Source organism: Lupinus angustifolius, unplaced genomic scaffold, assembly GCF_001865875.1.
Source record: "Lupinus angustifolius cultivar Tanjil unplaced genomic scaffold, LupAngTanjil_v1.0 Scaffold_8_100, whole genome shotgun sequence".
Lineage (NCBI taxonomy): Eukaryota > Viridiplantae > Streptophyta > Magnoliopsida > Fabales > Fabaceae > Lupinus > Lupinus angustifolius.
In genome coordinates this window covers 12,338-38,720 of record NW_017717903.1, presented here as the reverse complement: position 1 = coordinate 38,720, position 26,383 = coordinate 12,338, and the positions used below count along the sequence as shown (strand labels likewise).

Below are 26,383 nucleotides of genomic sequence, written 5' to 3'. Positions count from 1 at the left end.
TGAAGATGTTTTGTTGCATTTATTTCCTCTTTCAATATCCTAACTTAATGCTTATATATTTATTGCGTTGGAATCCCCTAACATCTAACAACAAATCCTTGAGACGCGTATACACGAAGAAGAGTGTGAGGGGTGTTTTTGAAAGAAAAAGGTTACAATAAAATGAGAAAAGAGGTAATTCACAGACTTCAAAAAATGTTAGAGCTTGAAATACACATTCTTAAAACCTTGATGAATACATTATACATAATTTATATTTTTTTGGTACTATTAAAATATATATACTTTCACCTTTTGAATAAGAAATTATTCTCTTTTAAATATATGATTATTCATTCCACTTAGTATTGTTCTAAGAAATCAACTCTTAAACTTTTGATCATATTGAAAATTAGAGAACCTTACATTAGACCAGTGCCTTATTATTAACCAAATAATTAAATTAAATGCATTTTCCCATTTTAAGATTTATCTTTTATATAACGACGAATTATCTCCATTTTTATGTTTGTTTATCTTTATTTACACATACATCTAAAATAACTATTAAAAACTAAATAAAAATAATCTAAATAGATTTTTGCGAAAAAAGCAAAAATCTATTTTTTTATTAGAACATATTTTCTATGACATTTGAGGAATCACTCTCACTCACAAGAGTAAATAACACTCAAGTATAGTGAAGTGAAGCAGGTTACATGTTTAATGGGTAATAGGTTAAACAAAAAACCAAAGAAGACAGCAAACCAAAGCATCGAAAATTACAAAATCTTGTTTTTACTCTACCGAGCACCCAAAGCCAAACCTTATAATAAAACACATTATTTAGTAGGAGAATATACCATTTTTCATAATGAATTAGATATTTTTTTGCAAACTACTTAAATTTTACAAGTCAAAACATAACATTTTGCCTTATAAAAACCAAAAGTCCAGTGTCAATTTTGTTTTTAAGTCATGTAGGCTATGACTCATCTAGCACAATACCAAATATCTTATAAAACCATAAGTTATGTAGCCTTCCTGGAATATAATATCGGTGTTTATGATTGGTTGAAAAAATATATGAATTATTGACATGTTGGGACACCTATAAATGTAATGACATCTTTTTCCTTGAGTAATATCATGCAAAAGCTTAAACTGACACTGACATAATGTTATTCTATTCACCAAACGACAACCTATGAGGGTCCACGTGCTTCATAATTTCTATATTACAAATAACCCCACCATGTTTATAACTCCATCATCTTCTTTTTCTACACCACTTTGTTCCATGGTAAGTTCAATGGAAAGTGGTGAATGTATCTTGGTTTTAGTTTTAGTGTTGGTGGGGTGTTTTGTTTCCTCAGAATCGAAGTACATAAGGTACAATACTACTTCAACTATTGTCCCTGGGAAGCTCAATGTTCACTTGGTTCCTCATACTCATGATGATGTTGGATGGTTGAAGACCATTGACCAGTACTATGTTGGCTCCAACAACTCCATTCAGGTCATTATGTCATAATACCTATCGTGTCTCTCAATTTAATTGATATTTTTCTTCATTTGTTGGCCTCATATTCTGTAACAGATATTATTATATTGTTCAATCTATGTAACCAAGTCTTTAAGTATGATTTTTTAAAGCTTGGTTGTTGTTGTCGTCTCATCTTGGTTTTTAGAATTGCAGGGAGCGTGTGTCCAAAATGTGCTGGATTCATTGGTACCTGCATTGTTGGCTGACAAAAATCGCAAATTCATATATGTTGAACAAGTAAGGCTATAAAATTTGGGGAACAAGAGAAGAAATTTTATTTTTATGATAATAATATGGTACCTGGAGATTCACAATTCAAAAATTTACTCCAGATTAAGTAGCTTATAATCTAGTCAATTAGCTTACTTGACCAAAAATAAGTTATCTGATGTTTATATATTAGCTTATAACTTATATGGTAAAATGTGATAAGCTATTTTGAGCAACTTATGATTTAAGAGTTATAGGCTTATGCCATTTTACACATATCAGCTAGTCACTTAATCTTACTGAACCAAATACTTCCAATTCAACAGGCTAACTCATCAGCTTTTGGTTCCTAGCTTATAAGCTTGCCAACCATAGCTATAGCAAACTTTAATTTCCATATTAGAAAGACAGAACAACACTATCAATTATTGTGAAAACTGCAAGTCAATCGTTTGCCTATTTTTGGGGAATGAAAATCCTAAACTATATCCCAAATTCTGTCCTGCACCAATGACAATGAAGCAAAAATAATGAATTTTTAATTTTTTTAATTGACATGACATATTTTTATTGGTGCGAGACATACTTTGGGACAGCAGATCCTGATTCATTTTTGGGGCCATGGATCGATAGATGTTATTTGCTTGTATTGCAGGCATTTTTCCAGCGTTGGTGGAGAGAACAGAGTGAGGTTGTCCAGAACACAGTCAAACAGCTAGTCAACTCTGGTCAATTGGAGTTCATGTATTCATCCATTTTATCTTCCTTCACTTTTGAAAGATTTGTAACTTATCTATTCTTTGCTTTCCTGTTTTATACGAGTGTGACGGTAAGGTTGTTTGCTTTATGATTAGGAGGTCACGAGTTCAAAAGACACAATAAAATACTACCATAGTAAATCTCATCAACTAAATTAACAATAGGTGAAACTTACTAAAGCTTTATTCTCACTAGGTGGGGTCGGCTATATGGTACATGTAGTTGGTCTTGTACTCGGATCGAAGGTGAAGGTTGTTTGTGTTAGGAGCAACGTAAAACTTTGTCGAATCTATGATATATGTTTGCTTTTAAGTAGCAAAATTGCTTCCAATCCAAATCATATTTAGTGGCCTTTGTAATATAAATTTGTATCAACTAACTTGGTCATGAAATTTTTTATTGCAGAAATGGTGGGATGTGTATGCATGATGAGGCTACCACACACTATATTGACATGATTGATCAGACAACCCTTGGACACCAATTTCTCAAAGAAGAATTTGGTGTAACTCCTAGAATTGGGTGGCAAATTGATCCATTTGGACATTCTTCAGTGCAGGCTTACTTGTTGGGAGCAGAGGTACAGTTTTGTTGTAGCATATACATAATATAAATTCGACGATGAAAAAGGAAATGATTTTGAAGTTGATTTATGAATAAAGTCTCATTTTTTCTGCATAGCATTTGTACTTGTTTCTTAAGCACAACCCTTGTTAAGCAAAACTCTTGTTGGCATAGGTTGGATTTGACTCTCTATTCTTTGCACGGATTGACTACCAAGACAGAGCTAAGAGGAAAGACGAAAAAACTCTCGAAGTTGTATGGCAGGGCTCCAAGAGCCTTGGTTATACTGCACAAGTTAGTACTCTAATGAGGTTTATGAATTTTATATTAATGTTTCATATAGAAAAGGGCGGCTCAGTGCATGCGGCTCTCACTTGCGCCAAGATTCACCCTCTTAATGTAGCATATAGAGAGTAACCAATTATTTTTTCTTCTGTGTTTCACTTTCTTTTTCCAAGTATCTTTTACTGGCAGATCCCTAAGTTTTTTCATTAATATAGATATTTTCGGGTGCATTCCCTAATAATTATGAACCTCCCACCAGCAATTTCTACTTTGAAGTTAATGATGATTCTCCTGTTGTACAGGTAAAATCCAAGTCAGATATTGCATTAAGATCTCTTAGCTTTTATTTGAAAATATGTGTTAAGGATGATGTCAATTTTAACTTACTGCATTTTCACTTGAAGGATGATGTCAATTTGTTTGACTACAATGTCCCTGATCGCGTAAACGAGTTTGTCTCAGCCGCAATATCGCAGGTCTGAACCTTATTTTAAGATGAGTTGTTGGATCTATTTAATTAAGTTTATCATATAGAATTGCTGCAAGATTGTGTGTATCTCTGATGCTTTCAAGTTATTGATGTTAAGTTCTTTATAGGAAATGTTTGCTTTTTTTAGTACAAATGAAAATAGAGATGTTCCAAATGGAAATACTTCAATTCCTTTATTCATATTCAGTTTCATTCAAAAAATTTATGTTTATGCACTTAGAAAACGATTCAATTCAATAATCTGCAGATTCTGCACTGGCTATTCTGTTTCAGGCCAATATTACACGCACAAACCATATAATGTGGACAATGGGGACAGATTTCAAGTACCAATACGCACATACCTGGTTTCGGCAAATGGACAAGTTTATTCACTATGTTAATCAAGTAATTTATCTTCTACTATTTTCTTAGTTCACAAGTTTCTTTACTTCATTATTTCATCTAAATTAAATATTCACTTCTCAGATAAATGACATTTTATATGATACACTGGGATGGTAAAATTTCCGTGACCAATCTGCTCATGGAGTTAAATCAAATTGACTTTATTTTGTGAAGCAATTGAATAGTTTGACATACTAATGAGACAACTAGATAATGCTTTAGGATGCACGAGTTCATGCCCTATACTCGACCCCATCAATATATACCGATGCGAAGCATGCTGCAAATGAGGTCTGGCCACTGAAGACCGATGACTTCTTTCCGTAAGTTTTCAAATGCAGAACATATTGTACCAACTCAAAATCATGTTCAGGAAGAAGCTGTAAATTTTAGCTTAGGCCTGCAATATGATTTCGAGAATAACAATTTGGTTGTGCAACAGCGTAACCAAACACTCACTTTATAGTGAGCTGGATATTAGCATTCTTCCTCATCCTTCCAACTTATTATTTCATATTTTGGTCATGGATTTTTTAGGTACGCAGATCGTATAAATGCCTATTGGACGGGGTATTTTACGAGTAGGCCGGCTCTCAAAGGTTATGTCAGATTGATGAGCGGCTACTATTTGGTACGCCTTCTAACCATTGTTAGTTGAAGTGATCAAGTATGTGGTTAGATTTTAGCTACTCTGAGAGCTTAAGGGACATTATGAGTTCCTCATTTATCTGAAAGCTGTAACCAAAAGCATTCTAATTAATTGTACCTTTTATTCCATTGGAATACTTTAGAAGGTTATCAGATTTCTTGAAATTGCCTCTAATTTACTTTCAATCTTGAAACAGGCTGCAAGACAGTTGGAGTATTTCAAAGGGAAGAGTGTTTCGGGTCCTAAAACCGACTCTTTGGCTGAAGCTTTGGCTATTGCTCAACACCACGATGCAGTATCCGGGACTTCAAAGCAGCATGTCGCTAATGATTATGCAAAACGACTTTCAATAGGCTACACAGAGGTGATAGTTACCAATATATACTCTCTTTGAACTTTGTGTTTTTTAATGTAACCTCAAAATTGGTTTTCTTCTTAATGTCTTATTCAGGCCGAGAAGGTTGTTGCAGAGTCACTTGCTTGCTTGACAGATGCAGCAACTAAAACTGATTGTAGGAGTTCACAAACTAAATTTCAACAGGCAAGTAGTGATGTTCCTTTGTTCAACAACTGTTATTGTTTTTCTATGAGGAAGTTTCATGTTGGTTTTTTCTAGTTTCCTTCTTGATATTCATACTTTGTGCGCTACGGGAAATTGTCGAGACTTTAACACCAAATAAAGAATTTACAATTCATAACATCAATAAGCTTATTATGAAACTTAGACAAGTGACTTCTATCCAATTATCCACTCCAGCCAAGATAAAATCAGTAAATGAAGTGAAAAGCGGTGTTCCTTTGAAAACATATCGACATTATATGAGAAGCTAAGTTATGAAGATTTCATGCTGAGATTTAGTAATTGATTGAACTGTATCATTGATTCATTGTGTCCATTGATTTCTTTTTATATCCTTTATTTTCCATCTTGTCATTACAGTGTCCACTTCTGAACATAACTCACTGTCCGGCATCTGAAGTCAACCTCTCATATGGGAAAGACCTGGTTAGTAGTTATGAAATCTAATCTGTTTCTCATTAGAATGCCATAATTTTATCTATTAAGTTTTTCTTGTTACATTGCAAGCTGTAGGTTGTTGTCATTTACAATCCACTAGGATGGAAAAGAGAAGATGTTATAAGGATTCCTGTGAGTCTATTCCTTCAAGCACTACTGCTTTATTTCCTTCAGTAATTCCTCTCTTCCGTTATATTTTCTCTTTAAACTCCGAACAATGTATGAGCTATACAAATATCTGCTACATACACACGCATTTATTCACTACACTGCTTTATGTTCCAATTGATGCCTTTTATGCAGCAAATGAAGCCTTGTTCTGTGGAATTACCTCATATATCACCATGAATGATGTTTTGAACTTGTTAAGGAAAATCATATCTCAAGAGCCAAACACTGTCATCTTCCAGTAAGTTTTTGCTCGACATAACTTGTCTCTTGAATTTGTCATAGGTTGCCAATGAAAAAGTTGTCGTCCGGGATTCCAGTGGAAAGGAAATCCAATCGCAGCTGCTACCAATACCTGATAAGTTTCTTGGTTTAAGAAACTACCACACCAAGGCATACCTGGGAGTGTCTCCAACTGTAAACCCCAAATATTGGCTTGCATTTTCAGCAACAGTTCCCGCACTTGGTTTTAGCACTTACTATGTTTCCAAGGCCAAACAACCAGGTCAGTTCAGTAATTCCCTTCCTGAATGTTTTCATGACTCATGCTAACAAACAAATAACAATTAAGAAACTATTTATTTTTTATAGTAATGTTTGTTTTTTCCTTAAAAGAAACATTTGCAATTGCAGCTACTATTTCAGATACACATACAACATACAAGTCAGGGAATCAGAGTGATACAATTAAAGTGGGCATAGGAAACTTGAAACTAATTTATTCTAAAAAGGAAGGGAAACTTACTCAATATATCAACAGCAGAAGCAAGGTATGTGATTTGGATGATAACTTACTATTTATCGGAATGTAGAAGTAAATCTATGACCTTTTAAGTTAGTGATGCTAAATATGCATCCTCCATGAATTATATGATATGCTTATTAAATTTTCTGTTAATACTGAAAGGTAAAAGAATCTACAGAGCAAGCATACAAATTTTATGCCGGGTATGGAGATGATGGAACACTAAATGCTCAGGTGATAACTTTTTTTCAATCCTTAGAATGTTGACTAATTTTTCTTTCCCTAAGATACTTCTTTTTACCAGGATGATATATGATTTGATTACGAATATGATTACTTGTGTGAAGCTATTGATTAAAATGTTCTTAATGCTATAGGCGTCTGGAGCTTATATTTTTCGTCCCAATGGTTTGTCATCTCCCATTAAATCCCACGGGGTGGTAAAATCTTCTATTAAAACACTTGATATTCAATTACCAATACTCAGTGGTAGCAAGAGATTAATGACTTCTTATATTAAAAAAATTCAGTCTACTCTCACAGTCTTCCGGGGACCAATTATGCATGAAGTGCATCAGAAGATCAATTCATGGATATACCAGGTAGGATGTAACAATTTGATCATCGTCATCATCGTAGAGCTCGGAGACATCGCTAGAAAATATAACGTCTTCCATGTTGAGAACCATAGATAATATTAATACTCTTCATAATGTCTCAGTTTTTCAAACATCTATGGTAATAATAATCTTGTAAACATTATGGTGATAATGTCTCCGTCCTTCAAACATAATAGATAATCTTAATACATTTCATAATGTCTCAGTTCTACTAGAGGTTCACATTAGGATTATTCTTTAACTTCCTTAGAGCTCGATATTTAACCATTGCATAATTTATAATGTAACAGATCACCAGACTGTACAAGGGGAAAGAGCATGCTGAAGTTGAGTTTATTGTAAGTCTTCTCTCTGTTTCCTTTTTCTTGCTAATGCAGGTCCTTAAAATTTCATTCTCTAAGAGCTATATAATCATGATAAATCTCATAATATCAGGTTGGACCTATACCCATTAATGATGGAGTTGGCAAGGAAATTGCAACTGAGATTAAAACAAATCTGGCAAGCAAGAAAAAATTCTATACTGATTCCAATGGGCGCGACTTTATTGAACGGGTATGTCAAACATGTTGAGAACATGACTAATAGTTACATTTTTTATATAAATTAATGTTTTGTTATAATAATACATATCTTTATAGATTCGAGGCTACAGAAAAGACTGGGACTTGCAAGTAAATCAGCCTGTTGCTGGAAATTATTACCCTGTAAGTTTTTTTAGTCATGTGTTGTATGATACTACATTTATTATACTTATGAACACACAGTTCTTGAGGTATTCAACTAATGATATCTATTGTCTTGTTTCAGATCAATCTCGGGGTTTACCTAAAAGACGAAAGTAAAGAATTCTCTGTATTGGTAGATAGATCCGTGGGGGGCTCTAGCGTCGTAGATGGGCAATTGGAACTAATGGTTCATAGGTTTGTTATGTTGTTCAACTTCTAATGCTCATTATGTAGCATTCCCATGTTTATCGATCAAACTCTACTGTTTCCATTTTTTGTAGGAGGTTACTTGTGGATGATGGTAGAGGTGTTGCAGAGGCACTGAATGAAACGGTTTGCGTCCATAATAAGTGCACTGGATTAACTGTACGGAGATACAAGTAACCTGTGAAATTTGAGTTGGCAAGGACCATGATTCCCTCATCTGGCTTATTCATCACATTTAATATATTATGCAGGTATTAGGAAAGTATTATTTCAGAATTGATCCCGTGGGAGAGGGTGCGAGATGGCGTCGATCATTTGGTCAGGAGATATACTCACCGCTACTTTTAGCCTTCACCGAGGTGGTTAAAGAATTGTTTGAATTTCCAAGTGAGGTGAACTTGTAGCATATTAGTACTGATGAAAATTGTGTTAATACTTTACATGTTTTCTAGAATGAAGGTAGCTGGGGAGGTTCTCATGTCACAACCTTCTCCGGACTGGATTCCTCATACAACTTACCAGACAATGTCGCGATAATAACCCTCCAGGTGTTCACCTTTTGCTTTTATATAATGAAGAGACATACTAGTACAATACATCGCTGTAGAATTACCAACAGAACATAAAGCTGAATATTTGTCCAAAATATGTCTATGAATGCAACTTAGTACTTTCTCGCTATGCAGTACGAGTGTATGACCTTTTGGCATGTCATGAATTTGTACTCCTAATTCAGCTTAGTTCTTTAATGGACAATGTTGAAGATTATATCCTTTTGCTTACTAAATGTTATGCTATCTTCTTGAACTATGCAGGACCAGGGTGATGGAAAAGTTCTACTCCGTCTGGCACACTTATATGAGGTATATACTCTTCAGCATCTATCTGGTTGTTTATATCACACTCTTACCATTTTTGTGTTCAGCTTATATTCAATTCAGAGTTAAACAGGGAATAATACTTGTCTTAGTATGAATTGAAGAATATACAACCATAATCTCGCTCTCGCGAGTTATATAAAACTGATAAATGAGTTGGTTTTGTTCTTTTCATGCATTATATTAAAGAAACTAAATGATTCTCATGGAATTTTAATAATTCACCATGGTCTATGGAAAGCTGTTACCCCTCTCATTTAAGTTACTGCTATTTCTACATTTGCTTTCAGTAATGAGCTAATGATTTCTTCCAATGTGATTTATCTTTCTCATTCTCTCTTTCCTCATTTTAACTGTTTATTAAGCCTTGTTTTCTGCACACTGAATTTCTTTTCTCGTCAATGCAAGATTCTCGAGGATGCGCAACTTTCTGCTGTGGCAACTGTAGAGCTTAAAAAGGTGTTCCCCAAGAAACAGGTACGACATCATGACAAAACTAAAAGTTCTTTGAGAAAATACTTCGTACTTTTCCTGTTTAAAAAACTACACTTATCTCCCTTAAGGAGAGGCCAATGTACAGTCACGTCTATAGGGGAGAAAAGTCGGATGAATAATGATAACCAACTCTCAAGAAAAGTAAGTGTAGCTTTCGAAATAAAAAAAAATGGTGACAAATGCAATTAAGCTAAACTTCAGTATAATTCCCTAGTTGTTTTATTTCCGATCATTTCACATTTATCTTGTTTTTGTCTAAGGTGTTTCATATTTAACTCCATTGTATTCAGATAAACAAAGTAAGTGAGGTGAGCTTATCAGCTAACCAAGAAAGAGCAGAAATGGAGAGGAAGAGATTAGTCTGGCAAGTCGAAGGGTTACCTCAAAATCGCAAACTTGTAAGGGGAAGACCAGTAGATCCAGAAAAGCTACTTGTAGAACTTCATCCTGCAGAAATAAGGACCTTTATTATCAGTTTTAGGCAGTGAAGGTCCACTAGGACACTGATGAAAAATAAGCAATGTACTCAGTAACGTCTATTTCCATAAAGTTTGTTGTTCCTCACTTCCTTTATTCATCCCTTTACTTCCTTTATTGTAAACACATTTTGACCGAGGTAAAAAAAATTCAAAATAAAAAGAGGGGAAAATCAAAATTTTAAATGTTTGTGGTGATTGAGCTTTTCCCCTTAGCCCAACCAAAAACTTGATAAAAAGAGAAGGGAGAATAAAAAACAAAGCTATCATCTTTTTCATTTTCCACTTCTTATTTGTCTCAAATTTTGTTGTTCACAACATCGTTAATCTTAAACTCCAATTTAATTTTAACTTAACATAAACCTTAAATTGATTTTAAAACTTAATCCCTAAATTGATTTCAAAACATAATCCCCAAATTGATTTCAAAACTTAATCCCCAAATATAAACCCTAAAATTATTTCGTTTTTTATTTATTTTATAGATTTTTTTTATTCTGTCTTTTTATTTATTTATGTATGCTATTTATTTTATTATCTTTCACAAATCAATAATAATGTTTATATATACATGGAAAAGTAACATGAAGATTTTTTGTAAGTTAATTAAATCAATAAGATGTAGTGCACTGTGGATTTGTGATCTGTCGCGTTACCTTAAATTGTCATTTTCAAGATTAAATCAATAAGGGTAGTGCACTATGGGACTTGTGCCCAATCGCGTTACCCTAAATTGACCTTATCAAAAAAATAGCTTAATTAACTCAAAGAGATGTAGTGTACTATGAGACTTGTGCCCTGTCGCGTTACCTTAAATCGATATTTTCTTAATTAAATCAATGAGAGGTGGTGCACTATGAGACTTGTACCATGTCGCGTTACCTTAAATTGACATTTTTAAAATTAAATCAATAAGGGGTAGTGCACTATGGGACTTGTGTCCTATCGCGTTACCCTAAATTGACCTTTCCAAAAATAACTTAATTAAATCAATTAGAGGTAGTGCACTATGGAACTTGTGTCATGTCGCGTTACCTTAAATCGACATTTTCTTAATTAAGTCAATGAGAGGTGGTGCACTATGGGACTTGTGCCATGTCGCGTTACCTTAAATTGACATTTTCTTAATTAAATCAATGAGAGGTAACGCATTAATGGACTCGTGCCCTGTCACGTTACCCTAAATTGATATTTTCCAAATTAAATTAATAACGGGTAGTGCACTATGGGACTTGTTCCCTTTCGCGTTACCCTAAATTGACATTTTCAAAATAACTTAACTAAATCAAGGAGAGGTAGCGCACTACAGGACTTGTGCCTTGTCTCGCTACCTTAAGTCGACATTTTCTTAATTAAATCAATGAGAGGTGGTGCACTATGAGACTTGTGCCCTGTCGCGTTACCTTAAATTGGCATTTTCTTAATTAAATCAATGAGAGGTAGTGCACTGTGGGACTCGTGCCCTTTCGCATTACCCTAAATTGACCTTCCCAAAATAACATAATTAATTCAATGAGATATAGTGCACTATGGGACTTGTGCCCTGTCGTGTTACCTTAAATTGACATTTTCAAGATTACATCAATAAGGGGTAGTGCACTATGGGACTTGTGACCTATCGGGTTATCCTAAATTGACCTACTCAAAAATAACTTAATTAAATCAATGAGAGGTAGTGCACTATGGGACTTGTGCCCTGTCGCGTTACCTTAAATTGACATTTTCTTAATTAAATCAATTAGAGGTGGTGCACTATGGGACTTGTGCCCTGTCGCGTTACCTTAAATTGACATTATCAAAATTAAATCAATAAGGGGTAGTGCACTATGGAACTTGTGCCCTATCGCGTTACCCTAAATTGACCTTCCCAAACATAACTTAATTAAATCAATGAGAGGTAGTGCACTATGAGACTTGTGTCATGTCGCGTTACCTTAAATCGAAATTTTCTTAATTAAATCAATGAGATGTGGTGCACTATGGGACTTGTGCTCTATCGCGTTACCTTAAATTGACATTTTATTAATTAAATCAATTAGAGGTATTGCATTATGGGACTCGTGCCCTGTCGCGTTATCCTACATTGACATTTTCCAAATTAAATTAATAACGGGTAGTGCACTATGGGACTTGTGCCCTGTCGTGTTACCCTAAATTGACATTTTCAAAATAACTTAACTAAATTAAGGAGAGGTAGCACACTATGAATTTTGTGCGCTGTCGCGTTACCTTAAATCGACAATTTCTTAATTAAATCAATGAGATGTGTTGCACTATGGGACTTGTGCCCTGTCGCGTTACCTTAAATTGACATTTTCTTAATTAAATCATTAAGAGGTAGTGCACTATGGGACTCGTGCCATGTCGTTTTACCCTAAATTGACATTTTCCAAATTAAATTAATAACGGGTAGTGCACTGTGGGACTTGTGCTCTGTCGCGTCGTCCTAAATTGACATTTTCAAAATAACTTAACTAAATCAAGGAGAGGTAGCGCACTATAGACTTGTGCCCTGTCGTGTTACCTTAAATCGACATTTTCTTAATTAAATCAATGCGAGGTGGTGCACTATGGGACTTGTGCCCTGTCGCGTTACCTTAAATTGACATTTTCAAAATAACTTAACTAAATCAAGGAGAGGTAGCGCACTATAGACTTGTGCCCTGTCGCGTTACCCTAAATTGACATTTTCCAAATTAAATTAATAACTAGTAGTACTATGGGATTTGTTATAATGGGTGGTATGAGGTGCCTAATACCTTCCTTATCCTTAACCGACTTCCGAACTCAATTTCTATTTTTGAGCAAATCAACCATATTTTCAAAATTTGGTTTTTCATGTTTTCCCTCTAAAAAACATCGATGACGACTCCATTGCATTTAATTGCATATTTCTCGTCGCACCCATGAAAGCGGGATAGCGACAACATGACGACTCCACTAGGGACAACTGAGAGTCAAACCTATTAAGATTAATTACGTGGATATTTGGTTCATTATTTTAATTTTACCATTTCATTTTACTTTTGTGTTTTTTGTTATATTCATTTGTAAATAATTATTGTATATATAATTTATGTTTTACTGCCACGTACAAGTTCTGGGGTTATTATGATGTTTTATGCATTATTATATTGAGGTTTGTACACCCCCACCCATTTCACTGTTCATGCATTGTTATTTCAGCCGTCTATCTAGCCTATTGACCTATTATTAGTGATACATTAACTTATCATCATTGGGCCTTCGTGCACATTTCGATATTGCGCTGATGTATCACTCGGATTGTTACTAGTATTATGGATATGGCCCCCATGGTGTCTCGTACATCTTCGTGCCATATTCGTAATATCTGGGTCGTCAACTTTCACTAGTGACGACAGTCCGGGGACCTAGAGGAAGTCTAGTACCACCAAATTTTGCATATATGGACATTAGAACTTCACCCTAAGGTTGGCTTTTAGACGTGAATGAACCTTATAACATAAAACACCTTTGTATAGGACACGAGAGTATATTTTTTTATTGTTATTTATTTAGCATAAAGTTGGGAAAACTTCCATCCCACAATCATAATGACTCATCGTCACATGAGCCTGAGTGAATTAAGGTACCATTACATTTGGATATCCTTCTGCCACGATGGAAGGCTCACAAAAAAAATTCATAATTTCATCCACATGCATATCATGTGCCCAAAAAAAATCATAATATCATCTATATAAATGTAAAAGAAAAAAATCATAGCATTCACATGCATATTATGCACTAAGTAAAAGCAAAAAAACCAAAAAAAAACATTATAACATCCATGTGCATGTCGTACCTTTAAAAAGAAAATCATTTCATAGTAGCATCTATAACCATATCATGTGTAAAAAATAACAAAAATGTGTTACTTGCATTCATGCACTCAATCTAAGTGATACATCAGCGCAATAATTGAAAGAAAAAGATTGAAAGAAAAAGAACTAATTTTCATGCACTCAATCTAGATTCCTTCATGCACTCAATCTAATTTTCATGCATGTCGCGTCCCAAAAATAATTGAAAGAAAAAGAAAAGAAAATAGAAGATTCACGCGACATTCATGTCACCGCAACATTCATTATATCACTCATGTGAAGTGTATTCATAGTCATACATCCATTACTTACACATATGCGAAAGAACTAACATTATCATAAGTTTTTTAGATCTTTTATTGAACGATGTCTCATTCTATATATCACAAGACCATAAATTATCAACATAACATATGCAATCATATTGGGGGGTATGTGTGCTCTCTCTACGATTGTCGTCAACCACTACACGACTATAGGGGTTATAACCCTAGAAAACGGTTGTGGGGTGAACACCATGTTATGTGGAAAGTTCTTCGTTCGATAATGGAAATAGTTTCAATAATTCAAAAATAATTTTTTAAAACCAAACTCCTTGCGAGTTACAAGCTTAAAATTTGAAACATTGCGTGACCTTGGAAAAACAATGCTAATCAAAGTCATATTTTCAACACCAGAGATCGAACAACAATGAAGGCTAACAATTCATAAAATGAAGGAATCTAGGTGTCAACATAGATGATGGGACGAGGAGAAGGGTTCTGTCATTGATCCTTATTTTCAACTCTCCATCAGTGCCTTGGAGAAAGACAAACCGTTCGTAAATCATGTCATCCTTCTTGACGAAGACAAGGATCCGAGCCAATGATTGACATAGTTGCATAGTAATTACTTGATTATGTTGTAATTCATACGCTTTGAATTTTCTTTGGACTTATATTTATGTTAGTTGAGACAATATCTTAGTGAATTTGCTTGACTATCTAATGATTCTTCTCCATTCATCCATTTTTATCATATTCATTCTCACATACTTACCTTTCTTCCATACCATTGTGAACATCCATATTTATGTCCCATTTCTTTCCACGATGTTACACAAATCAACACATGTATCACAATTTTGTAGAGATTTTGTCCAGTTATAGGGTACTTGAACATTTATCAATTGATTCTTTTGCGGTACCTGATAATCACCCCATTGAGTTTGGTGATGGAGAAGATGGTCGAGGAGTAAAGGAAGAGATAATGAAATAATGGCAATCGGGTTTCATAGAAATGTCTCGACATACATAATGAGTGGCTAATGTTGTATTGGAACCCAAAAAAAAAAAGAGAAACTGAGAATGTGGGTGGACTACCGAAATTTGAACAAAACAAGTCTGAAAGATAATTTCCTTATCCTCATGTTCATGTTTTCGTCAATGGTGCGGCCATGAGTTATAAGTTATCCCTAATGGAAGAATATGTGGGACATTATAGACAACAATGGTGTACAAGATAGAAGTTGTTTCACCCATAGAAGTAGAGATTCTCTTGTTAAGAGTCTTGATGGAGCAGAGCAAGAAGAGTCGGTATGGGTTAACCTCAAGTATAAGCAATTTCTCATGATTGAAGAGAAAAGGTTGGCGGCCATTTGCTACCATGGTCAATTATACCAACGTAGAGTGACTAGAGCTTTTGATAAGAAGGTTAGTCCCATAGAATTCGAAGTTGGAAACTTAGTGCTTAAAAAGATCCTCCAAATTCAAGAAGATGCTCGTGGAAAATAGACCCCAAGCCATGAATCTCCATAGATTATCAAGAATGCATTCTCAAGGGTGACTCTGATCCTGCAAGACATGGATGAGAACGTTTTACTCAGACTTGTGAACATGGACGCGATTAAGAGGTTATATGCCTAAAAAAGGAGAAAAAGAAAAAAAGGGAAGAAGAGAGGAAAAAAATTCGTTAGGTTGAAAACTCGAAAGAGCAACCTAAGCAAGAATTAGGGTATCAATAAAAGCGTGGTAGGTTGAAAACCCGAAAGGGCAACCTAGGCAAAAGTTAACGCAATAAAAATGCATTTTTTTCTTATGGGTCTGTCATGCTATGGGAAAATCAAGATCACCCTCACGTTTGTGCATCAAGTGAGAATCATAAAAGTTTTGAGCAATGTGAAAATGAGTAACAAGTTCTGGGAAAAATCAAACAATGTTAGCATATGGTCCAGTTATCCAGCTATCTGAGAAGAACAATTGATGGGTGAGCAATTACCTTATACTAGGGAAAGGTTTTGCAAAATTTTATAACTTGTTCTAGTCTTATAAGAAATGGATGGAAATGTTTTACTCAAACCTATGAATACTGACACAATTAAGAGTGTCTATGCCTAAAAATAGAAACTTGAAATAAAAGAAAAGTCCGTTAGGTTGAAAACCAAAATGGTCAGCCTAAGCAAAAATTAGGGTAGGAATGAGAAACCCGTTAGGTTGAAAACCTGAAAGGGAAACCTAAGCAAAAGTTGGGGTAAGAATGAAAAAGCTCGTTAGGTTGAAAACCCGAAAGGGCAACCTAAGCAAAAGTTAGGACAATGAAAAGGCGACCATCTAGAAAGTCTACTACTATAGGAGTAAGCCATAATCCTCCATGTGTCTGCACATCAAGTTGGAATTGAAGACGTTTCTAGCATTGTTGGATGAAATATGAAGTTCTTGGGAGTACCAAACAAGGCTAGCACGATGGTCCAGTTATCCGGCCATCTCGGGATGTCAATTGATAAACGAGCAAATACCTTATACTAGGGCAAAAATTTTGCAAAACTTTGTAACTTGTAATACCTATCGTAACACATATATCCTTAGACATTCCTATTAAAACTCCTTGAATATCAATAGAAGAAAATTTATTCATCTCCCTACTATACATTATGTGTGCATATTCACTTAGATAAGCCTCAAGTTATATAAATATGATGTTCAAAAAAAACTCTTATAATATTATCTTTCATTAGTGATTGAGGCGAACAAAACTCATTGGAACTAAGTCTCAAGGCGTACATCGACAAGGAACAGATAATGTATTTTTCCGTACGGAAGGAAGGCAGACCCCAGCGGATTCCAAGATTCAAAAAAGGAAAAAGAAATAAAAAAAATAAAAAGAAAGAAAGAGGAAGAAAAAAGAAGAAGAAGATGTGATCAATATCAGTTTGATTAGTTGTTGTCTATCGAGAAAACATTATGGTTTCATGTCAATCAAATATTCATAATGATAATCAAATTAATCACATATGTGTAACCCCTCATACATGCATCACCACAAACATCTTTGCATTATTCATGCATCACCACAAACATCTTCGCATTATTCATGCATCATCTGCATTCGCATCATCATATACACGCATAGTCGAAAGTCTTGACCCCAAGTGGTTGATGAATGCAAAAAGTATACACTTTTCAGCATCATTTTATGACACTTGTCCTATGCAAATTGTAGAAAACCAACTTAAATTAACAATTTTTAGGTGAATTTTGCGTGATTGAATGAATTAGTTCTATATTAATTATTGTCCAAGTTTTCTTTGAGTTTTGTAGGAAATTGAATATTAAAGAATAAATTCAAAGATGGACAAGAATTCAAGCCAAAATTCAAGACAAAATCTTAAAATGAATTGCTAAAAAGTAATCATGTTAAAGCATGGCATGTTATGCGCTTAATTTGGTTACTTAGCCTTGAAGGAAATGTAGCTTACTTCGTCTTGAAGAAACCTAAGTTAAAGTAGGTCAAACAACTTGCAAAAATCAAATGCTTACCTTAACTTAAAGAAAACAACCCAAAAGTGTCAAACAACCAACAAAACTCAAGTAACAAACCAAAGAAAAAAGGTTGTTTCACCATGAAGAAATCAAGCACAAAGTTGTCCAACCAAGCCAAACACCAGGCTAGGTCAGCCAAGCACCAAGCTAGGTTAGGCCAGACCAGGCAAGCACCAAGCACCAGGCCAGACCAGTCAAGCACCAAGCACCAGGTCAGACCAGTCAAGCACCAAGCACCAGGTCAGGACAGCCAAGCACCAGGCCAGGTCAGCCAAGCATCAAGCACCAGGCCAGGTCAGACAGGCTGTTGAGTGTGGGACCAGATCAGCTGAGCTACTCAAGCAGGCAGCTGAGCATGGGACCATGTCAGCCAAGCTGCTGAAGCAGGCAGCTGAGCGTGGGACCAGGTCAGCCAAGCTGCTCAAGCAAGCAGCTGAGCGTGGGACCAGGTGAGCTGAGCGCCTGGCCCACCAGAAAAATGATTGCTAGGTCAACTCATGGAACATCCTACTTTTTCTTTGCTTGAATGCCAACAACATGACCTCATTAATGACATAAGGCTATGACAAGAAGGAGGAGGTGTCACCATGCATGTAACCTAGCCCACCATAGGGGTCAAGTAGGGGCCAAAGTGGCTCTTAGTCAGCAGCTTAGCCAATGGTCAGCTGAGTGCCCAACACCTTGGCCTATATAAAGGCATGAAATTCTCAATTCTAAGACATTGTACATTCTTTCTAAATTCTTTCCTCCATATTTTCCTTTTATTTTAGGTAGTTTTTTGAGTAGTTTTTCATATAATTCAAGAGGAGAAAGGAGAAGGCAAATGAGATGTAAAAATTCATTTTGTAATCTCATTTGGAACCTAAAAACATCTAATTCTTGGATGGATGGCTTATGCTCCTAACAATTTCTTTTGAATGTGGTTATGTATTTCTACTTCTTCTTTTATTCTAAAGTTTGAATTTTAATCATTCAAGTTGGTGCTTTGGTTAATTTTATTTGTTTGAGAAGTTCTTAATGCTCTTTTTAGATTGATCACCTAAAAATGATTTCAAGTTATAAAAATTACTTGTCTCAAACACTTAACAAATAAACTAAGAAGTAGTTGTACTACTTAGTTTATTTGCCAAGTTAAGCATACTTTTCTTAAGATATTATATTCATTATTACTTCAATATTAGAGTAGCCAAGATTGGGTGTGACAACCTAGTCTTTTGTGGACGTAATATTGTTTAGTAATAAATATAAGTGATTATCATTCTACCATTTTAGGTCATACACTAAAAGAAGGATTTTAGACCTTGGTGTTTGGAGTTAATCAAAGTAAAACATAATAACTTGTCTAAGTAGTTCAAATTCATAAGAACTATGAGACTTATGCTCTATCGCGTTACCTTAAATTGACATTTTCTTAATTAAATCAATAAGAGGTAGTGCACTATGGGATTCGTGCCCTGTCACGTTACCCTAAATTGACATTTTCCAAATTAAATTAATAACTGGTAGTGCACTATGGGACTTGTGCCTTGTCGCGTTACCCTAAATTGTCATTTTCAAATTAACTTAACTAAATCAAGGAGAGATAGCACACTATGAGACTTGTGCCCTGTCCCGTTACCTTAAATTGACACTTTTAAAACAACTTAACTAATTCAAGTGACGTTATCTTATCCTATTATTTTTTTTAAAATATCAACTAATCAACTTTTTTTTCTAAAATAACTACTAGCATTGATTTCTTTATTGCAGCTAGAGATACGTAGGAGCAGTTATTTCTCTGTTAGGCACAAAAAAAATGTTTTTGTCTTTACTTATAAGAACTTGTCTAAGTAGTTCAAATTCATAAGAAGTTGAGAAATATTTTCCTCATTCAAAATGATCTTGTCTCCTCAAGAATTTTTTAATATTTAGTTTATTTTTTTTGTTAATTGTTTATATGTTAAATGAAACCAAAAAACCATCAAAATATGTTTAAACCATTATTTGTGCGTTGACATGTTTACCTGATTTATTTTATTAGGCAATTCCTTGTGGTTTGACATAACCCTATACTATACTACAATTGAATCTTGAAAGAGGTGTAAATTGTAAAATAGTAAAGTGTTATCAATAAATTTATTTGTTGAAAACACCTTTTAATATACAAAAGTGATGAAGCTAACAAACTAACTTTTATTTATTGTTATCTACATTTCGCAATTTATTTATTCTTTAATACCGACCTTCCTTAAGGAAGAAGATTGATTTGTTAATGAAAGGAACTCGAAAGGGAGTAAATAAATAAATGTCACTTAAATTTATTATTATTTTGTTCTTTATTTATTTATTTGTTTCTAACAACTAAATATTCATCACTTGTGTACATTAGAATACCATTAAACCGATGTTGGAATTTATTCCACAAAACCGAGATGATATTCAAATGTACTTAATAATTATGTAATATGAGATTGCTTCGATACCATTATACCAGCGTTGAAATTTATTCTAACAAAACCGAGATGAGGCAAAGAAAGAATAACTTATTCACATGATTATTAAAAGTAAGTCGTAACTGGAATATTCTTGAAACCATTATACCGGCGTTGTAATTTATTTCAACAAAGCCGAGATGGCGAACAAAGAATAAAACCGAGTTCACTTACTTAATCAAATAAAAAGAAAACACACCGAATTGAGGGAATTTCCGCTTTCAACAAATTGACACTACTATTAGGACGATTTGTTGAGAAGGGAAACTCTCCTCCCAAATAAGCCTTTCAACAAATTGTCTCATCCTATTTTTGACCCACTGTTCCTCATTATCCGTGTGTTCCCGTGGTCTCTCTTCACACTTGACCCCCTAGTGGTCTTGTGATTGTGTCTTGACCCCAAGTGGTCTCATCGTATTTTTGACCCAGCGTTCCTCATTATCTGTGCGTCCCCATGGTCTCTCTTCACACCTGACCCCCTAGTGGTCTCGTGATTGTGTCTTGACCCCAAGTGGTCTCATCCTATTTTCGACCCAGAGTTCCTCATTATCCGTGCGCTCTCGTGGTCTCTCTTCACATTTGACCCCCAAGTGGTCTCGTGGTTGTGTCTTGACCCTAAGTGGTCTTATCCTATTTTTGACCCAGAGTTCCTCATTATCCGTGCGCTCTCGTGGCCTCTCTTCACATTTGACCCCCAAGTGGTCTCGTGGTTGTGTCTTGACCCTAAGTGGTCTCATCCTATTTTTGACTCAGAGTTCCTCATTATTCGTGCGTTCCCGTGGTCTCTCTTCACACTTGACCCCCCCTAGTGGTCTCGTGATTGTGTCTTGACCCTAGGTGGTCTCATCCTATTTTTGACCCAGAGTTCCTCATTATTCGTGCGTTCCCGTGGTCTCTCTTCACACTTGACCCCCCCTAGTGGTCTCGTGATTGTGTCTTGACCCTAGGTGGTCTCATCCTATTTTTGACCCAGAGTTCCTCATTATTCGTGCGTTCCCATGGTCTCTCTTCACACCTGACCCCCCTAGTGGTCTCGTGATTGTGTCTTGATCCCAAGTGGTCTCATCCTATTTTCGACCCAGCGTTCCTCATTATCCATGCGTTCTCGTGGTCTCCCTTCACACTTGACCCTCCAGTAGTCTCGTGATTGTGTCTCGATTGGTCTCCCATTTGCACCCCGACCCCTCAGCAATCACGTGATTGTACTTTGACCCCTCAACGGTCTCTTTTATCCTTTTGCACCCCGACCCTTCAGCGGTCGCATGATTGTGCTTCGACCCCTCAGTGGTCTCTTTTATCCTTTTGCACCCCGACCCCTTAGCGGTAGCATGATCGTGCTTTAACCCCCCAGTGGTTTCTTTTATCCTTTTGCACTTCGGCCCCTCAAGGGTCATGTGATCGTGCTTTGACCCCTCAGTGGTCTCTTTTATCCTTTTGCACTCCGACCCCTCAATGGTCGTGTGATTGTGCTTTGACCCCTTAGTGGTCTCTTTTATCCTTTTGCACCCCGACCCCTCAGTGGTTGCGTGATTGTCGATCCCTCAATGGTCTCTTTTATCCTTTTGCACTCTGACCCTCAGTGGTCGCGTGATTGTGCTTTGACCCATCAGTGGTCTCTTTTATCCTTTTGCACCTCGACCCCTCAGCGGTCACGTGATTGTGCTACGACCCCTCAATGGTCTCTTTTATCGTATTGCACCCCAACCCCTAAACGATTATGTGATTGTGCTTTGACCCCTCAGTGGTCACTTTTGGTCAACATTTGGACTCGTGAGCTCTTTACTCACTAACCTCGAGCTCATGTTGTGTGCTTGAGCTTGAGGCTTTTTCCCCCGTGAGTTATTCCCCAGTAAAAATTTGGTCTTTTTTATCTTTACTTCCTTCTCAACACGATAACTTTAGCAACATTCGTCGCTCTTGTTATCTAATAAAAAGCAAGTAAAGAGAGGCAACTCTAAACATCCAATTTTGACTGGGGTAAAATAATTTCAAAATAAAAAGAGGGGGAAATCAAAATTGCAAATGTTTGTGGCGATTGGGCTTTTTCCCTTAGGCCAACCAGAAACCCTAATCCATACCCCCTATATAATACCTAACTTAGCAACTCATAAGTGGGGGGGAATCAACAAAAATAAGGGAGGCAACCCTAATAAGAGAAAGAGACACACTTCAAAAGAAAACACACTTGATAATAAGAGAAGGGAGAATAAAAAATAAAGGTATCATCTTCTTCATTTTCCACAATCACTAAAGAGATATTTTTCCTCTTATTTGTCTCATTCTTTTTTTGTTTGTTATTATAATGTGTGTATGTTGTCTAGTAATTGTGTTTGAAAACTAATTTTATTGTTGAACATCTCACAATATCGTTAATCCTAAACCCCGATTTAATTTTAACTTAACTTAAACCTCAAGTTGATTTTAAAACTTAATCCCCAAATTGATTTCAAAACCTAATCCCCAAATTAATTTCAAAACTTAATCCTCAAATTAATTTTACCCTAAAATTCCCAAAGCAATTTCAAAACCCTTACCTTAAACCCTCAATTTAATTTTAACCTAAAACCCCAAATTAATTTTACCTTAAAAACCTCAAATCAATTTCACCCTAAAATTCCCAAACCAATTTCAAACCCCTAACCCTAACCCCTAATTTTTTTACTTAGCTATTGTTTTGGGTTTTTTATTTTTTACTTTTTTATTATTTCGTTTTTATTTATTTAATTATTTTTTTATTTCGTTTTTATTTATTTATTTATTTATTTATGTATGTATGCTATTTATTTTATTATCTTTCACAAATCAATAATAATTTTTATATATACATGGAAATACAACTTGAAGTATTTTTATAATTAAATCCATGAGAGGTAGTGCACCATGTGACTTGTGCTCTGTTGTCGCGTTACCTTAAATTGACATTTTCAAAATTAAATCAATAAGGGGTAGTGCACTATGAGACATGTGTCCTATCGCGTTACCCTAAATTGACCTTCCCAAAAATAACTTAATTAAATCAATGAGAGGTGGTGCAATATAGGATTTGTGCCATGCCACGTTACCTTAAATTGACATTTTCTTAATTAAATCAATGAGAGGTGGTGCAATATAGGATTTGTGCCATGTCACGTTACCTTAAATTGACATTTTCTTAATTAAATGAATGAGAAGTAGTGCACTATGGGACTTGTGCCCTGTTGCGTTATCTTAAATCGACATTTTCTTAATTAAATCAATGAGAGGTGGTGCACTATGGGACTTGTGCCCTGTCGCGTTACCCTAAATTGACATTTTCAAAATAACTTAACTAAATCAAGGAGAAAGGAGAGGTAGCGCACTATGAGACTTGTGTCATGTCGCGTTATGTTAAATCGACATTTTCTTAATTAAATCAATGAGAGGTGGTGCACTATGAGACTTATGCTCTGTCGCGTTACCTTAAATTGACATTTTCTTAATTAAATCAATAAGAGGTAGTGCACTATGGGATTCATGCCATGTCGCGTTACCCTAAATTGACATTTTCCAAATTAAATTAATAACTGGTAGTGCACTATGGGACTTGTGCATTGTCACGTTACCTAAATTGTCATTTTCAAATTAACTTAACTCAAGGAGAGGTGGCGCACTATGAGACTTGTGCCCTATCGCGTTACCTTAAATTGACATTTTCTTAATTAAATCAATGTGAGGTAGTACATTATGAAACTAATTCTCTGTCGTGTTACATTAAGTTGACACTTTTAAAACAACTTAACTAAACCAAGTGGCGTTATCTTATCCTATTATTTTAAAAACAAAAAAAATATCAACCAATCAACTTTTTTTTTCTAAAATAACTACTAGCATTGATTTCTCTATTGTAGCTAGAGATACGTATATGAGCAGTTATTTCTCTGTCAGGCACAAAAAAAATGTTTTTGTCTTTCCTTATTTTGTTTAATAAATGTGATGGTAAAATTAATGTTTTGAACAAAATATCCACAAAACTAATCTAAGTACCGTTTTTATAATGGGCGGTATGAGGTGTCTAATACCTTCCTCCTCATCTGTAACCGACTTCCGAACTCAATTTCTATTTTTGAGCGAATCAAAAATTGGGTTTTCATGTTTTCCCTTTAAAAAAATATCGATGACGACTCCATTACATTTAATTGCATATTTCTTATGAAATCACTTTTCTGTATCTTTGTTTGTATTTTGTCAAAATTAGTATCTTTTGTTTAGGAGCAAATCGAATCCTTTAGAGTCAATCTATGGCTCACTTCCTACCAATTATAATTATCCTTAATTATGCATCCTAGCAATGAAGATGAGAGTATGAATCAGAAAAGGCAGCATGCTAATAGAGTGAAAACACAAAATACAATATGGAAGTACTGAAATGAAATGAAAATGCTAAAAGGGAAATGGAATTGACTAGCATCTATCACGTGCAACCCTTTACGTACTTAGGCTTCCTAGTGGCCCTTTGGACTCTTGCTCCTATAGGCTCAGAGGTATATTCATTGGGCATTTGAATTTGAATTGGTTCATGTCAAAGTTGTTGCTAGTTGCTACTATCAGACACCCATGCTGGAATAATACTTGTTTAATTATGGTCAGAAATATCATTAGGTCAAAGGCAAAATGTTATATATGTGAACAATATATTTGTTAGAAGCAATAGTCACACAAAATGATCAGTAGCCTTCGTTATCCCATAAAAAAACTGGACTTTAATGAGAAAATGTGAGAATCTCTTCTTCAAAAACGGTACAAGATAGATAAAATCCCCCATGTTTTTGCCTTCGGAACAAGGTTTGACAATTATGCACCTCTTTCAGTTTGGCTACTTTCATCCCATTTTCTTTTGAGAAATCTGAAATAATTTCTACCAGCCAATACTGGCATTGTTCATAATCAGTGTGCTCCCATATTCTATTCCAATTGTTGTACATTGCCCAAATCTCTTCTTTTTGGGATAAATCATATAGTGTTGCCTAGTTGTACCTTGCATGTAGTATGATTCTAGACCAATACCTTTTTCAAGGAACAAGGTCTTCTGCACACAAATCACAGCAACAACTATTTTGTCTCATTATCATTCTGGAACCACACACATACCATATAGCATGAGTGAACCCGACCCTACCCGCTCATCCGATATGACCCTGATCATAATCGGACATGAATAGGGTCGAGTCTTACTAAGTCTAGGATTTGGTTTGAGTTCAAAAATTAGACTCAATTAATATTTAAGGTCGAGTAGGGATAACTCGGCCCGACCCGTCTGATAGTCACTCACTCGTCATGTTTGTTTGTATCTATCTCTATTCAGTTGTGTATAGAGTAATGATATATTTTTTGTCGAATATATTATTAACTCTCTAATTTTTTCATTATATATCCATCTAATAATATATATATATACATATATGATTTTATATGTATGATAAATTATATATTCATACTAATAAATAATATTGAGAGTATTTTCTCTAAAATGAGAATTATATTTAATCGGGTATAGGTTCATGTTTAAAGACTAACCCGATCTATATTTAGGGCCTGATTAATTTCAAGACTAGGGCTGAGTCTGAATTCAAAAAATGAATATTTAGGATTGGATAAAGAACAAGTCTTAATTCGTCTCAATCCTACTTGTATAGATATATGATTTCATTGTTTAGCTTTGCATACCAATTAGCTATTTTGTAGTAATAATATAAACACCGACAAACATGAAACCACACACCAGAATTGAAATCACGTACCATGTATCTCCAATGACATTTTTCTAGTTCTGGATTTTGTTATTGTTCTGTCACCTTTTTTATTTTGGTGATGTTCTATTCTACTTTTTTTTTATATGCTGTTGTTTTCAATTTCTGAAATTTCTTCTCTCATTATGTGGATTTTTTAAATGTTTTTGTGAAATTGCATTTGTGATTTTTCTTCTTATTTTCTCTCCTCCTTTCTGCCTCATCCATATAATGTTGGGGCCACATTGAAGAATAAGAATTGTGCTTATGGAAACAATGTGCTTAAATCAAGCACAATGCACATAAGGAGAATGGTGTGTTT

The 26,383-nt window shown here is 35.0% G+C and overlaps 1 protein-coding gene across 1 annotated transcript; it reads left to right on the top strand.

Moving 5' to 3' along the window:
• The first annotated feature begins 1,151 nt into the window (after window positions 1-1,151).
• On the top strand, window positions 1,152-10,292 carry LOC109337557 (probable alpha-mannosidase At5g13980). The gene is made up of 29 exons (XM_019574565.1): window positions 1,152-1,498; window positions 1,679-1,762; window positions 2,391-2,479; window positions 2,900-3,074; window positions 3,233-3,352; window positions 3,559-3,645; window positions 3,748-3,819; window positions 4,107-4,220; window positions 4,443-4,543; window positions 4,758-4,851; window positions 5,066-5,233; window positions 5,321-5,410; window positions 5,810-5,875; window positions 5,963-6,019; window positions 6,341-6,560; window positions 6,689-6,825; window positions 6,963-7,034; window positions 7,178-7,240; window positions 7,331-7,402; window positions 7,711-7,758; window positions 7,856-7,975; window positions 8,062-8,127; window positions 8,231-8,343; window positions 8,430-8,514; window positions 8,607-8,714; window positions 8,808-8,903; window positions 9,171-9,218; window positions 9,642-9,710; window positions 10,019-10,292. Exons 1-29 carry the CDS (start codon window positions 1,187-1,189, stop codon window positions 10,214-10,216), a joined length of 3,144 nt encoding a protein of 1,047 aa, XP_019430110.1. The 5' UTR covers window positions 1,152-1,186; the 3' UTR covers window positions 10,217-10,292.
• The last annotated feature ends 16,091 nt before the right edge of the window (window positions 10,293-26,383 follow it).

Excerpts from the sequence above, each read along its gene's own strand:
- LOC109337557 (XM_019574565.1), top strand. The coding sequence starts at position 1,187 with ATGAGGGTCCACGTGCTTCATAATTTCTATATTACAAATAACCCCACC. Across the intron at positions 7,035-7,177 it reads ATGGAACACTAAATGCTCAG|GCGTCTGGAGCTTATATTTT; the intron begins GTGATAACTTTT and ends TTAATGCTATAG. Across the intron at positions 8,904-9,170 it reads TCGCGATAATAACCCTCCAG|GACCAGGGTGATGGAAAAGT; the intron begins GTGTTCACCTTT and ends TGAACTATGCAG.